Here is a 15,549-nt window from a genome sequence, read left to right on the forward strand (position 1 = left end):
TGGTGGAGTGTTTTTGGCTTTTTTGGGGAGTTTTGGCTTTTTTTGCGGTTTTGGGGAGTTTGGTGGGGTTTTTTTTGTTTGGTTTTGGGGGGTTATTTTGTTATTTGGGTGTTTTGGTTTGGGTTTTTGTTTGTTTTTTTTTTGCTAAGGGAGCAGTCTTTAGATGCCTTGAAGTCGCTAGATTTAAGTAAATCATGATCTTGTCTCAGCATGTCTTCCCTTTCCCAGAATTAGTAGAATTATTAATCTGAAATATCTAGTGAAGTATCTATAAGCATGACTAACGGGTAGAAGGTAGTCAGGGGAATCCTTGGATTTGCAGCTCTGCTGTGACGGAGTGGTACTTTCTTCAAGGAAAAAGTGGAAGGCGTTGATATAAAGCTGTCTGAGTGGATATTGAAATAGCACTCTGATAACACGGATGACTTACGTATCAGTGTATGTACTCTTGTAGACTGTAAAGGGCTGACCAGAATTACCTGTCACTGCAGGTAAATAAAAACCTGATACAGGGAATGAAACTAATTAAATACTGGGAGAGAAACAGAAATGGCCAACACAGCTCTTCAAAAACAGAAGAAACTCTCCCACACACTTCTAAACTCAACTCTTAAGAACTGATGGTAAAACAATAGCACATTTTTCTTTTTTCCTTCTATCAACCCACTACTCGTCACTTGTATTACAACAGTTCAATGCCAGAAAGAGCTGGTATTTCTCTTGACCGGAGATACATTCTTGGTACGTAGATTCTTCTAGAGCGGTTAGCTGTAGAACAGTATTTGTCTGTGCAAATAGGACCTTCAGTTGAGTAGTAGTGGTGTCCTTATCCCTCCCTAATTCTAGCTTTTGAAAAATTACACGTTAGTTTGAGAAAGCTGTATAAGTCTGCTCTGTAATTTATGAGAAGGGGCTGACTATCCTAATATAGAATAAATTACTCTGTCCTGGGCGTGCCTGGTTTTATTGTAGGTGAAAGATTTGTAGAGTGGGTATCTAATGTTTATATGTTGAGTTGGGTGACATAAATTCCCATGCCAGATGCTGCCCTTTCTTTTTTTTGTTGTGTTGTCCATTTTAAATACAATGATTCCTGTATAGCTCACTGACTTCTACAGTGGAAGGAAATGTACAAGTGATAAACTGTACGTTATTTCTTTTCCCACAAAAATTTAGGAACTACGACCAAAATCACTACAATTCCAATGACATCCAAACCCAATGTGATTGTTGTGCAAAAGACTACTGGAAAAGGAACTACAATTCAAGGGCTTCCAAGCAAAAATGTTGTCACAACGCTGTTGAATGCTGGGGTAAGTAAGAGTTTCAAGTCTCAAATCAATAGCCAAGTGACAGGCTGTGTGGTGGCTGCTGCATTCATTCTGCTAAAGTCTCTATTAAAAGCAAACTGTGCATGAGCTCCTTAACAAATACAGCATGCCCTAATGTCAGGGATGTTTGAAAAGCAAACAGGTTTTACAGGATATGAGAGATGCTTAAAATAAGCTGGGAACGTTCTCAAAGTTAAAGGAAAATAAAAACTTTTGAGCTTGCCTTTTTTCCATGGTTAATAATTTTGTAATCCTGAAGGGATTAAGTAGAAGAAAATTACTAGAATAGTACCCTGTTTGTGCTCTAGTGGGAACCATGGTCCTGTGTTAGAGACTTGCGTCTCCAACTGGTTATCTTCTGGATGTAAAGGGCAGAAATAAACTGCTTCTTTGCAGTAAGGGTACAACCTTTCAATTTATGTGGTGTGTAACACTAATATCCTGCACCTGAGTATTGTATAGTGTTCAGTTATTTTTAGAATAACTTAATGTGTACTAAGAGCCGAATCAAGTTTCCAGCTTCAACTGGGTTTACCTACAAGTGCTAGTAAATAAAAACGATGAAAGTACTTTGTGTTCCTAGATAGAAATGTGAGATTTAATGAATTAATCACGTCATCTTTAAAAGTCTACTTGAGTAGCAGGGCTGAGTAGGGAGGTTTGTTTTCGTTGGGTTTGGTTATAAAACCTTTCAAGATTTTTTTTTTTTTTTAAGATTTAGAACTTTCCTAGTTTACAAAAAGCAAAGCTGTATATTTCACACAAGTGGAGATCTTTTGACATTGCACAGTAGGAACCACCAGGTGATGATATTCCTGAAGCAAGTATGGTTCTTGGGATTTCCAGCTACTTGATGGGAATTGGTAGGAATAATGGGAGAATGGGCAACTGATGTTTTTTCTCATCTGGTTTGTTACTGTGCGGAGCTAAAAAAAAAAAAAAAGCATGCTCAATGTCTTTGCTCTTTTTAAGCTATCAGGAGTCTAGTCATATGTCAGCACTGTTCCAAAGTTAGATGTTTCCTGTGAAACAGCTGTGAATCTGCTTTTTTTTTTTTAGTAAGTGAACTTTTAGCTTAACAAAAGAGGTCCATACATAACTAATGTCTTGATCATGAGGATAATACAAAGATTGATATTTAAATAATTTCTTTTTAGAATCACAGTTCAAGTTCTGCAGATGTCTTGCCAAAGTTAGTGTTAAGAGAAGTAAGTTTTTTAAAATGCTTTTTAAAGCATTTGCAAAGGATTTGAGGGAAGTTCCAACTTATGTGAATTCTTTGAAGCAACTTGAAAAAAATGTCAGTGTCTTCTAGTTATTCTTTTTTTGTTCACCTCTTCAGAGCAGCTCAAAAGGTAAACTGATGGAAAAGGGGATTTTGGTAGCTTTTCCATTCAAAGCCATAGAGTTTTTTGTTCTTGGTCTTTGAATGGGTTTTTTTGTATCAACTACGTGTAGTTGCAGCAGCAGGTTGATTTCATGGTACACACGCTCACCTATAACTGTGTATTTTTTTAGAGAAGTGGGTCTCTCTGAAGAATTTCACTAAGTTAACCTGTAAACTTTGACTTCTCTACAGGGGGAGAAAACTATTCAGGCAGTGCCAGCAGGAGCAAAACCTGCTATCATCACTGCCACAAGACCCATCACAAAAATGATTGTTACACAGCCAAAAGGAATAGGGTCCACGGTCCAGCCAGCCACCAAAATCATCCCAACTAAAATTGTTTATGGTCAGCAAGGGAAAACGCAGGTACAGTGAGGACCCATTTCTGTCTTGAAATGTACCCCTAAATTTTAATGGGAAGTAAATAATTTTTCACTGTGTTGCCGCATTTGTTGCAGGATTAATACATGTTATGGGGAATGACACTTAGGGGTGTAATGAGGTGGCCTTGATTCTGATTTCTTGAGGACAGTGTTTGCATTTGTTAGCTGTTCTGGAGGCCTAGAGCAAGCCAGAAGTATTTACTAAACTTTTTACATAGCTGAAACTGTCTGGTCATGGCTCTAGATGCCTGTTTAAGTCTTACAGCTAATGGCTAGATCGTGAGAAATAAAGACGCAGAATCTGGACATAGGTCATCCATCAAATCTTGAGGTTTTATTGAAGTTATTTTCTGGTTAATGTATGTCCAGTTTGTCCCTGCAACCTTGTGTAGTTGGTGGGGCTGTATATAGAGAATCTGGCTTATTTCTGGATGCTTTCAGTTTCTTTTTTTTTTTTTTTTCTCTCTCTCTGGTTGCACTTAGTATTTTAAAGAATAAACTTTTATCAGGTATATTATTTTGCATGTCTTGATTGTTCAAGACTGTATTTATTGTGGGCTGTGGAAGACAGGTGCTTGTCCTTACCAGTGCAGTGCATGTTCCAGCTCACTTGCGTAGCTTTCTCTTGTCACACCGTACTTGTATCCAGCCCTGAAAAGTGATGGTTTAGTGGTTTATTGTGTTGAGTACTCCAGATTACTGAGTGAGAAGTACATTCTTGTGCATTGCCGTTTACTTGGGCTTTACTTGTGGTTTAATAATCAGAGCTGCTGAATTTACAGGTAGACTTTTTCAGTAAATTATGAATATTATGCAGGTCTTGCACATTGATCTATTTGAGTGGCACCCTGCACTCTTGATTGCTCAGGCCTGTTTTTTTTGAGTGCTCTTACTGTATACAAAATTTGTCTTTCTAATTAGGTTCTCATAAAACCAAAGCCAGTGACATTTCAAGCAACAGTTGTGAGTGAACAAACTAGGCAGTTGGTGACCGAAACGTTACAGCAGGCATCAAGGGTAGCAGAGACAGGAAACTCCTCTCTCCCAGAAGTGAAAGAAGAACCACAAACCTACACCGATAGCAGCTCTTCTTCGACAGAGTCCTCCCAGAGCTCCCAAGGTGTGTATTGGTGTCACATAAAATACGAACAGACTGTGTCCCAAGCATGCTAGCTAGTTTCATGTAACTCACTGTGTTTCCTTTTAGCGCAGGTTTTCACCCAATCTGTTAGCAGTAACTGTCATTGTTCACTTCCCTTATGGCTTTATTTATCTTTTATGAGCTATTTACTATATGCCTTCATTTCCTATGTGAAAAGGGAGATAATGGTTTCTTGCTGGGCTCTGACTTGCCTTTACAATGCTTGTTACAACCCCCTCTTTTTGGGGAGTCTGCCAGAAGTAGGCAGTGCATCAGTTTGGGGTTTGGTTTTGGTTTTTTTTTTTTTTTGGCAGCCCATGCTCTGCCACCCTCTTTCCTGAGTGTATTGAAGCATCTCGCCACCCTGTGACTGAAAGCTGTCATGTGACCAACATAAATTTTGGTCCTTTTGTAGGCACGTATATATCTGCAGCAGGACATACATCAGGCATGCAGTCTTGATGGCAATGATGCTGTGGCTTCAAGCCGTGGTACGGATGCAGCTCTTTGTGTGGTAGAGGAGGATAAATAATAAGGCATAAATAACATAAATACATAAAAAAGTAAATAGCCATTGGTCAGGAGTGACTGTAGGGTATATCACTGCATCAAAGCAAATATCTCTCCATGAAACACGGGTACTTAATGTGCCTTTTGGTCACCTTTTCTGTATAATTTTGTAGCAGTTGGTCTATACTGCCATGTTAAGTAAATTAAAAAAGGTTGAAGATTCAACAAACTTATAAAAAAATTTAGGAGCTGTTAATTCACAATGCTGAATACTTGTTGATCACCTGAGCAACTAAAACTTTCTGAAAAACAGTTCAGTCCAAGACAAAGATAACAAAAAAAAACGTTTAAAAAAAACTAAGGTTTGGCTTCCTTTTTTTTTTTTTTTTTTGCTGGAAACTGTTCATAACGTCAGCAGTGTTTTACTTCAGGAGTCAATAAAAACTGAAGTGTTGCAGAATGAGAACGTGCGTCCTTGGCAGTGTTCAAAAGGTTAATGGATAACGTGTAACCTGGTCTAATTTAGAACTCTAACCCTGCTTTAAAGCAAGACATTGGACAAGAGTCCTCCAACCCAAAATGGTTCTGTGATGACTTGACGTGCCATTGTTCTTTTGCAAACAGATTCTCAGCCTGTAGTCCATGTGATTGCTTCAAGAAGTCAAGATTGGTCAGAACATGAAATCGCTGTGGACACAAGCCCTACAATAATTTACCAGGATGTATCCAGTGAATCTCAGTCAGCTACTTCCACGATAAAGGCTTTGCTGGAACTTCAGCAGACAACAGGTGTGGAAACACATGCAGTTGTTTAGGATAACTTCAAAGCTTATTACTTGCTTGAGCAGCAGTTTGTAATAAGTTTTGTAATTGAAAAGCACTTATTTTGACTCAGCATGATTCCTTTCTTCTTATCCTGCAACAGTTTGTTTGAATCTGTTATATAATGTTCACTATGTATTTAATTAAATATTTGCATTTATATTGGAGGTTTATTTTATTGTGGAGGTTTATATATTGGAAGTTTATTTTGTAATTTCTTTTCTTCTAAAGCAGTGAAGGAAAAGATAGAATCGAAGCCACGGCAGCCTACCATTGACTTGAGCCAAATGGCTGTCCCAATCCAGATGACCCAAGAAAAGAGACATTCTCCAGAAAGTCCTTCAATTGCTGTAGTAGAGTCGGAATTAGTTGCTGAATATATCACAACTGGTAAGTGACTAAGGTAGTGTGATGGTGGGTTTACAGTTGAAGTCAGAGGACTTAATTTTGGAATTTTCTTACAATGGTTTTGATTTTTGTCTTTTCACTTTAATTTGCTGTAGAGGAAATGAGTCTTTTCTTCCACTCTTGAGACCCTGTGCAGGGGACAGAGATTGCCTCTGCTTTTCTGGGGCATAGCGGAGAATGTTTCTAACTGAAACAAAGGGTGATTGCTTCAAGACATCCTAGTTGAATAGATTTTCTGGTCCCTGATCTGGCGGAGAGGACAGGCTGCCCTACTTGTCTTTAAGGAAAAGATCTAGTAAGGAAAAAGTAGAAAATGAAGTTAAAGGAACTGTATAGTATTTTTTGTACATATCAAGAGGAGTCAGACTTTGAACTTGCTTACTAGGACTAAGTGAGTTTTTAAGCCAGGTGTGCATTTAGCATGCTAATGCAGTCCCCAGTTTCTTCCATTTGCTAGAAGACTTTGAACTGATAAATTTGCACCTTTTAAACAAATTACTCAAATTGAAATTATGGTTGGGATTCAGCTCTAAACTTTTTAAACTCTTGACTCCTCCTATCTGGTTGTCCATTTTGTTTAAGTCCTTGACTCCCTTGTCTCTCTGATGCTCCCTACAACCCCAGAACGTGAGGTGTGAGCCATTCCTCATAAATACATGAGAGGATCAAATTACCTGTTTTCCATTTTAATTTCTTAACCCCACATTATTGGTTTCCCTACTTTATTTGGAAAATAGAAGCAAAAGTGTGTTGAAAATCTGCATTGGAAAAGAGGAATAAAACTTGGTTATATTAAATTGCATAAGTACGTATCTGTAACTCCAGTGTTTTTAGTGTTAAATGTCTAATCAGATATTTTCATTTTTCATTTTCCTGCTCTGTACCTCCTCCCCTCGCTTCCATCCTTGTATGGTCTAAATTTAAGTTGTGTGAAATTGGAGCTGAGGGGGGATGGTTATTGTTACTCTTTTAAATAACACTTACTGTATCTGGCTTCAATTTTGAATGTTTGAGTCGTGCTCCCTTGGATCTCTTTTAAAACAAACTCAAAAGTACAATAAACAGTGTTAAAGCGATCTCCAATTAACAGTCCCTTATCTTCACTGACACAGATACTGTGCATTGAGCTTCTGTTCAAGGTTCCAGTTTTTGCTGGGTCTGGCTGTAAAAGTTGATGTAAAATAGGTCCCTTTGCAGGGAGGAAGGGAAATTACAGTTGATATCTATGTAGACTTAAGTCCTTCTCTGCAGCTTAGAAGCCACATAAAGTACAAAAGTAAAAGTTCCCTTGAGCTATGATTGCTATTTGAAATACTGGGATTTTTATAAACCTTGAGTTGATACAGAGAGAAATGCAGACTGCTGGCAGTTGACTAGCGGCAGTTTCTGCTACAGCACAGAACGGGTTATTTTGCTCTCAGATTTTTCTCCCTTCCCCCAGTTTCTGTGAACACAGTCAGGGAATGCAGGTAATTGAGTTTTTGTTTTAATTTCTGCTTCTCAGGATTCATCAGTAATCCATTTCTGCTACAAAATCAGTAGTAAGATAGTAAGCAGTCTATAATTTGTTGAGAGATCTCCTGCATGCGCCTAGACCAAAGGATTAGGCACACTTTAATCTATGCGGGAGCTGGGATTCAGCATGTGCTTCCTCGTGAGATGAAGGGAGCGGCTCACACATCTTAGTGTCACCATTTTTTGTCTGTCTGCAGACTCAGGAAGACAACACTGTATTGGTTCACATTCGGAAGAATATCTACACAACCATATAGGTTAGAAACTTTATTTTTAAATGAAGTTTTCAATTGTGCAGGAACTGTTGGGGGATATCCACGACGGATCTGGCACAGCATGCAGGCCGGTATTGATATAATCCAACTCCTTTCTTGGAGTGGGAAAGTAAAATTATCATACTAATTCAAAATATGACCTTTCTTTTAACTTTCAGGAAGGTCACTAGAAACTTTTTATCTTTAAGTTACATTACAACTGGATTTAAACTTTGCTTGTTCTCCTTCAGTTATTAATTATTTTGTAACTCAAAAGTTAATTAAAGCAGATACTTACATATTAGTATGGACAGGCATAAATTAATTTGGATTGATGTCTTATCAGTGACTGCAATATGGAATGGTTTGTGGTTGTTTTTTGTTTTTTTTTCTCAGCACAAGATCGTTTCTCTGTCAATCCACTCTTTAATTACAGAGCCATCACCGTAGCTCCATAACTCATGCTGGATCTGTTCTAAAAAGTGACATAGACCCACAATAAGGTCTCCATTTTTTGGTCTGTGATTTCTGATCAACTTCACTTGCTTTCACAGTACCCAAACGTTTTCTAATTGCTAATCTTTCAAATGTAGCCTGTGCTCTGGAGAGTATTTCTTGCAGTTTATCAGTGGCAGCAATTCAGTGAGCAAGGCTTGCTGTTCTTAATTGCAGTCAATCGTGCAGGTGCTTTTAACAGTGTGAAAACCACAGAATGACTTGTGCTCTACGGTGTCGTGCTGGTGCTGTATAAAGAACCCAGCTGAAAATCGAGTATAAATTCTGGTTGCAAAGTTGGTGTGACGGGAGAGGGAGGCCGGAGGAGGTTTGGACCAAGTGTGATTACTTAGGAGACAGAGACAAAAGGAAAACCCCTGAGATGCTTCTTTGAAGAGGCTTCTCAGAATAGATGTACACTTTAAGGTTGAAGCTAGCATACAGTAACAGATGTTTTTCATACTGGGGTCTTTATTACCCTCATATATGCTTTCAGTTGAAGCTTAAATGCAAAGCAAATAGTTGAAGTTACTGTAGTTAGTTCTGGAGAAGTGCCACTGACCTCTTTACTTTCAGTCAGTCATCGGTCCCAGCCCCACCAGCAGTCATCTCAGCCCCAGAGGACTCTGCTACAGCATGTGGCCCAGTCACAAACAGCAACGCAGACTTCTGTTGTGGTGAAATCTATCCCCGCATCCTCCACAGGCGCAATTACCCATATCATGCAGCAGGTTGTACCCTTTCTTTTCCCAACAGTCTATAAGCAGCAGTAGGTTATATGAATTATATAGGACCAGGGCTTGTTCTGAATGAATATGTCATGTTGCTGCCAATGAAAATGCAAAGTATAAGGGCAAATTAATAACTTAATTTTAATATTGCCTGTTTTGATGGGGAGGGTGGTGGGATGAAAGGGAAGCAGGTAATGAGATTACTTGAGACTGTTAAGTAAGCGGTATTAACAGCCACTGTGGGAAAGATAGTGCTTCCTTGACGAGTTCTTGGTGCCTGTATGTCATCTCTTCAACAGCAACAAGCTGTTTTTTTCTATATGTCGTATTGCAGGGGCCTAGGCTCTTTACATTATGTTGGTGTTAGTGTAGGGAGAAGAGGGATGAAGCAGAATCTGGTCAGTACGCAGAGCACGCAGTGTCTTTTTTCACTCAAGGGATTTAGCTTGTGAATAAGCAAACTTCTCCGAATGAGAATGAGGATGATCCGAGGGCTGGAGCACCTCTCCTATGAGGAGAGGCTGAGAGAGCTGGGGCTGTTCAGCCTGGAGAAGAGAAGGCTCCGGGGAGATCTTATTGTGGCCTTCCAGTCCCTAAAGGGGCTCCAGGAGAGCTGGGGAGGGACTTTTTACTGGGGCATGGAGTGACAGGATGAAGGGGAATTGCTTCAAACTGGAAGAGGGCAGGTTTAGATTAAACATTAGGAAGAAATTTTTCACTTTAAGGGTTGTAAGGCACTGGAACAGGTTGCCCAGAGAGGTTGTTGAGGCCCCATCCCTGGAGGTGTTCAAGGCCAGGCTGGACATGGCCTTGGGCAACCTGGTCTAGTGGGAGGTGTCCCTGCCCATGGCAGGGGGGGTGGAACTGGATGATCTTCAGGGTCCCTTCCAACCTAAACCGTTCTATGATTCTATGAATGAAAAAGTAAGATCGTATTTAGACTAGTACCGTGAGGATCCCAAACACTTGAAACAAACAGTGTAGCTTGTGGTGAAATCTTACTGGCGCCACTCCGATGCCGTTGTTCAAGACCCGCTCAACTCTGCAGTGCTTTAACTTCTAGGAACCTCAGCGGTGGACAAGGACAGTACTGTTACAGTTATAAACCCACTTCAGAGAGTGTGTTTTCGCAGGTGTTTGAGTAGTCTGCTTCATCTTGCTAAGGCCATTTATTAATATGTTTATACCATGGTATACAAAGCATAGTAACGGAGATCTCTTGCTCCCTCAAATCCCTCAAAAAATCGAACAATGTTTGTGCAATACCCAAGAAAAATTGCAATAAAATTTTGAGGAAGGAAGAAGAGACGTTCTCTGCTGAAACAGGGTAGACTGTAGGTATATGGGGAGCTGCAGAAGAAATCATAGTGAAGATGCCTAGGCTCTCAAGTGGCAGAATAAGAATTTATTGTGCAGAGAGACTCTGGCTTTAATGAGGAGCTACTGGTTCAACTACCTGCTGCTTCATATCCAGCTGCCATGCAAACTTAGAGGCTTTGAACCTTAGTCTGACACACATGAGGGCTACAAAATCTCCGCTGAGGATTAGTTATACAGTTAATGTTGTCCGAGAGAGATGTGCCACAATTTAATATGATAAAAATAGCTATTGGTTGCTTACATACTGTGGAATTTCCGTGCAAAGGTATTTTTTTACACCTGAAATGGGAGTCTGTAATGATAAAATAAGTTAAAGTAGTCCAGTTGAAACATTAAAAATTCTTTTTAGATTGCGTATGCCTACAGTTTATATTTCTCTTTACTAACTTGCTCTAACTTCTTCTTATTAAGGCCTTAAGCAGTCACACCGCATTTACCAAACACAGTGAACAGCTTGGAACTGAGGAAGGAGAAGTGGAAGAGATGGACACCTTAGATCCTCAGACCGGCCTGTTTTACAGATCCGCCCTGACACAATCGCAGGCGCAAAAACAGCAAAAACTGAGTCAGCCGCAGCTGGAACAGACTCAACTGCAAGTGAAAACTCTGCAGTGTTTCCAGACTAAGCAGAAGCAGACAATCCACCTGCAGGCCGATCAAATCCAGCACAAACTCCCACAAATGCCCCAGCTTTCTATAAGACATCAAAAACTAACCCCCCTGCAGCAAGAGCAAGCACAGACCAAACCAGATGCACAGCACCCCCCCCACCACATGATGGCCAAAGAAAGGCAACTCCCTACCTTAGTGGCGCAGCCACAGCAAACTGTAGTACAGGTGCTGGCAGTAAAAACCACGCAGCAGCTTCCCAAACTGCAACAGGCACCAACGGCACAAAAAATCTACGTGCAACCCCAACCCCCCCAGAGTCAAATGCAGCTACCTGCCTCTTCAGAGAAACAGCCAGCAAGCCAGGTAACGGAATATTGATAGCATGCAAAATACAAGTCGCTGTTCAAGGAGACAAAAAAAAAAAAAAAAAAAATATTTCAAAACACCAACCCTGTCACTGTAGCAGTGTTTTGTCCTGGCAAGAGAGAACTCCTCATTCCGCTGGTATTAATTGCCCCATCAGAAGGTTGACACTAGGAAAGAGAAGCACATGTTATGGGGGGGGGGGGAAATCCATAGAGCTCACAAACGTGTTTTGTTGGACAGTTTTTTTATGAATTTCTGCCACCACTGGTGCATGGAATTTGTCCCTAATTATTTTCTTTTAAGTTTTAGATATGACACGTTATTAATTTCCGTTCCCGTAGCACTTTTTATTTCTGTGGAAATAAAGATGAATACACTGCAGTCTCCCGAGGTTCTCCATTGTACGTCTTCCTTTGTAGTTTACATCTTCCTGAAATTACATGGCTTTCGTGTACAGGAATAATTTGATTTTCCCTGGGAGGGGAAAATGTAAAGACAGGGAACGTTGGGAGGGGGGGGAAGAAAAGTATTTTAACTCCAGAAAAGTACAATTTTTTTATTTTTTTTTTTTTGGCCCTTTCAGGAATACATGTGAAAACAAGAGGGTTAACAAACTTCACATGGGGATGTAAATCCCAAAGGAAAACAAAGCTGCTGTGGTATTGTACTGCTACAATCCTTATCTAGCAGCCTAAAAAGCTGCTTTTCCCCAGGCTTCGATTAACTGTTACCGTATCGTTGCTAATTCCTTTGTTAAAACACTGAGTTTCAACTGTCTTCCTAATAGCAAGTATGTTGTTTGTACCATACTGTCCTTGGAAATATTGATTAGATTTTCAATTTAAAAAAAAAAATAATAATCTAGCTGTAACATGCACAACAAAAATTTGATTTTCAGGTGCAGCATCCAATTGTAACGCAAGGATCCGCTGTTACAAAGATAACTTTTGAGGGGCGTCAGCCTCCTTCTGTTTCAAAGGTAGCAGGTGGCAGTTCTGTGCCCAAACTGGCATTGCCGGTTACCAGCCTATTTCCCACGCAGGCATCCGCGAAGACAGCAGTAGCAGATCTTTTGAGAGTGTCTATGGTGGAAGCTCAGAGTGATACAAACCTAGAACGTACGATAGTGGATCCCCCAAACAAGGCCGTGTCCACTAGTAAACTCGCTAGCGAAGCAGAATCGTCACCTTGTACCCAGGTGCCGAGGGTGACTGCAGTAGGGATGACGGCAACTTCCATCCCCCAGCAACAGACGTGTACAGAATCCAGTTCAAGTCCTCCTGCTGTTGGTCCTACTTTAACAGAGGGGAAACTCGATGCACAAGGAATGCCTCCAACAAACCAGTTTATACACATTCAGAGTATATCACAAAAGAAAGCTGAAGAGAGTTCATCAGAAATTGTTATCCAGGTAAGAGAAGACCAGAGCAAATAAGGCAAAGGTTGAGCAGAGCAAACTCGTGTCTAGTGTGATGATAGCAACTGAACGGTGTTTGAGTATTTTTGTTTTCCTACCCCAGTTTTTGGTTCTTTTTCTACTCTTAGGCTTGTAACGGATTACTGCTTCCAAGTATGCAATTTTTAAACTGAGCTCGAGTTTCTCTAGCGCCGTATCATTTGCTATGTCGTCAGTGTCTTCCTTTCTTTTTCTGTTAAAACCAACCAGACTCACCTAATTTTACAAAGTGCTTTCATTTGAAATGCTTAAAAATGTGATCTTCACCACTTACTATGGAGCTACGATCTAGAATTTTTTGTAGTATCAATTAATGTTACCACTGAGTATAAAATTAGCACTAAAAAAAAAAAATGAAATAGCGGGGTTCTGGTTATGGGGAAAGTTCAGGAAATAAGGTCTGGATTCAGAAGAAAGTATGTTAACTTCACTTATAACCAGTCTTACGGCTTCGGAGATAAAATGACTATCAATCTTTAGCCTAAATCCTTTGACTCATTGCCTAACTGATATTTCCATTGATTCTGCTGTCTTAAATATGATGTTTTATGATGTAATATGTGGTCAGAATGTCAACCGAGGAAGTATTTAAGTCGTCTGAGGGCTCACAGTGGTATAACATGAGTCTTTGTAGACACGTTGGCACTGTAGATGTTCACACAAATGATAGCGTGGTTTGAAATGGTTTTATTGTGTATCATATTTGTGTTGCAGTGCAAATACTTCTGATGTGGAGAAAATAATCTGTGTACAGAGCTTTCAGATTTTTCATGCTACTTTGTAAAACCTTCATTGCTGCTAACTTTTTGCTTTTGTAGAAATCAGCATTTCTGTAGTCATTTTTAGTCCTCATTTCCCTAAATAGACAAAGGTAGATGTGGATTTTACTTCCAATTTGTATATTTTGAGAATCTGCATTGTTTATCATTGTGGCGTGCTATGAGCTGTTTCAAAAGTCAAATACCACCCAGGGTTTCAGTTGTGTAAAGATGTAGATTTAGTTTCTAGAACCTATGAAAGTATAAGCAGAAATAAATAGCTCAGATCTGTTGTGTTTCTGCAGCTCTGAGCAGGGCCAGAGCTCGTATTGTATCATACACAAAAAAACACAGCTAGTCCAGACACTCGTATCTGAATGTCTTGTCTGAAAAAAGATAAGAAGAAGATAAGGCTGAAGAAAGTATCGCCTCTGCTTTGCATTTGGGGAATGATAGATGGTGGGCATAGGGGGTTGAGCTGTTGCTTGTGCTGTCACAGACCTGTTGTGAAGATCGGAGGCCAAGATCAGTGCCTTAACAGCAAGATGATTCAAATTTTATCTTTCACCACCTAATCCGGTGAAAGGGGGCTTTGGACCTTTAGCTAACCTAATATAACATCCCTTCGCTAGGGAAAATTCCTTTTGGCATCCCAATATCCCTTTTCCATGAGTACCCACGATTGTGTAGATGCCTTTCCGTGCAAAAGCCGCGTGTTTAAACTTCAATCTTTTCTTTCTTTCAGACCATCCCTCACTATTCCATCCCTTGTCACTCCAGCTCCAATGTGGTAGTGGAACCCAGCGGGCTCCTGGAGCTCAACAACTTCACCAGTCAGCGCCTCGACGATGAGGAGACGACGATGGAGCAAGATGTGGACAGTAGCACTGAGGACGGCACTGAGCCCAGCCCCTCTCGAAGTTCTGCTGAACAATCCTAAGGAATTGGGACACTGGAGTGCACTTTAAATATCTTGGGGATTTTGAGTATCCAAGATGCCCTCGTATTGTGATGTCTTAGAGCACTTTGCCTATTAGAGTTGTTCATCGGACCCTTGAAGCATCAGTGTGTTTTAACAAGATGGTCTTGCAAAAGCTGCGTCTTTAAAATTCTCTCCCAAAAAAAAAAAAAAAAAAAGAGATGTAGTTACTGAGATTTAGTAAACCTGTGACAGTGGAATGTACTCCTGTTAAAAAAAACAAATCTGCAGCGAATTCTACAGCCCGTGCGATTTGAAGCCCTTACCCAGATACTGAAATAGCTTTTGGTGAAAAGGGATCGTTATTTTGCTGTGTCTTTTCATTAGCTGCTGAGCAAAACACCATCAAACAAAAAAAAGAAAATGTTTAATAAATATTTGTATTTTTAAATAGCATGTGAGAGAGAAAGTGTCTCTGACAGTGCTGGAAAAGCCCCAGGAATTTTGGAATTGGTTAGCTTTCTTGCACTTGTGCTCACTTAGAGTTAAGATTTTTTCATAAGCCGAAAAATATAGTTTATTTTTTTAAAATTCTTGTTGGTGAATGTTTGGAAATAAGCAAAATCACTAACTGGTAGCAAAGTGGATTTGCTAGTGGATTTTTGTTTTCATGCTTTACGAGAAGTAGGGTAATGGTGTACGAGGCATTTCTTTGTGCCGTAAGCACATGAAATGCTCATCTACTCTAGTTAATCTTTGATTATTTATTTAAATATAAAATTTAAAGTGAGGCCAAGTTGTTTAAAATGTTCCTGTGAAACAGGCAGGTGTGTTAATTCTAAAACAAATGGGGCCGGGGAGAGGGAATGTATTTTGCTATAAATCAATTTTTCAAAAATTGGGGATAAGTGGTTCAGCATCTTTCTCAGTTGAACCTCAGAATTTAGAAGTGAGCTAAGGCTTTTAAAAAAAAATCATCTGTATTTTACTCTTACATGCTGTTTGTAAAGTGACCATTTGGGGAGTTTAAAAGCTTAAATCAGTATACAGTGGTAGGTTGCAGAAGTTAGCCTTACGACTC

General features: G+C 39.8%; 1 protein-coding gene across 1 annotated transcript in view; it reads left to right on the forward strand.

Moving 5' to 3' along the window:
• Positions 1-14,690, forward strand: part of LOC104285553 (chromosome unknown open reading frame, human C11orf30) — a 38,577-nt gene extending 23,887 nt beyond the window's left edge. Inside the window, 9 exon segments of the mRNA XM_009884019.1 lie at positions 1,177-1,313; positions 2,911-3,084; positions 4,023-4,221; positions 5,377-5,541; positions 5,809-5,964; positions 8,823-8,977; positions 10,769-11,332; positions 12,234-12,746; positions 14,295-14,690. Coding sequence (XP_009882321.1) covers positions 1,177-1,313; positions 2,911-3,084; positions 4,023-4,221; positions 5,377-5,541; positions 5,809-5,964; positions 8,823-8,977; positions 10,769-11,332; positions 12,234-12,746; positions 14,295-14,489 — 2,258 coding nt within the window. The 3' untranslated portion in view covers positions 14,490-14,690.
• The last annotated feature ends 859 nt before the right edge of the window (positions 14,691-15,549 follow it).

The sequence above is a fragment of the Charadrius vociferus genome, unplaced genomic scaffold, assembly GCF_000708025.1.
Source record: "Charadrius vociferus isolate BGI_N301 unplaced genomic scaffold, ASM70802v2 scaffold424, whole genome shotgun sequence".
NCBI classification, from domain to species: domain Eukaryota; kingdom Metazoa; phylum Chordata; class Aves; order Charadriiformes; family Charadriidae; genus Charadrius; species Charadrius vociferus.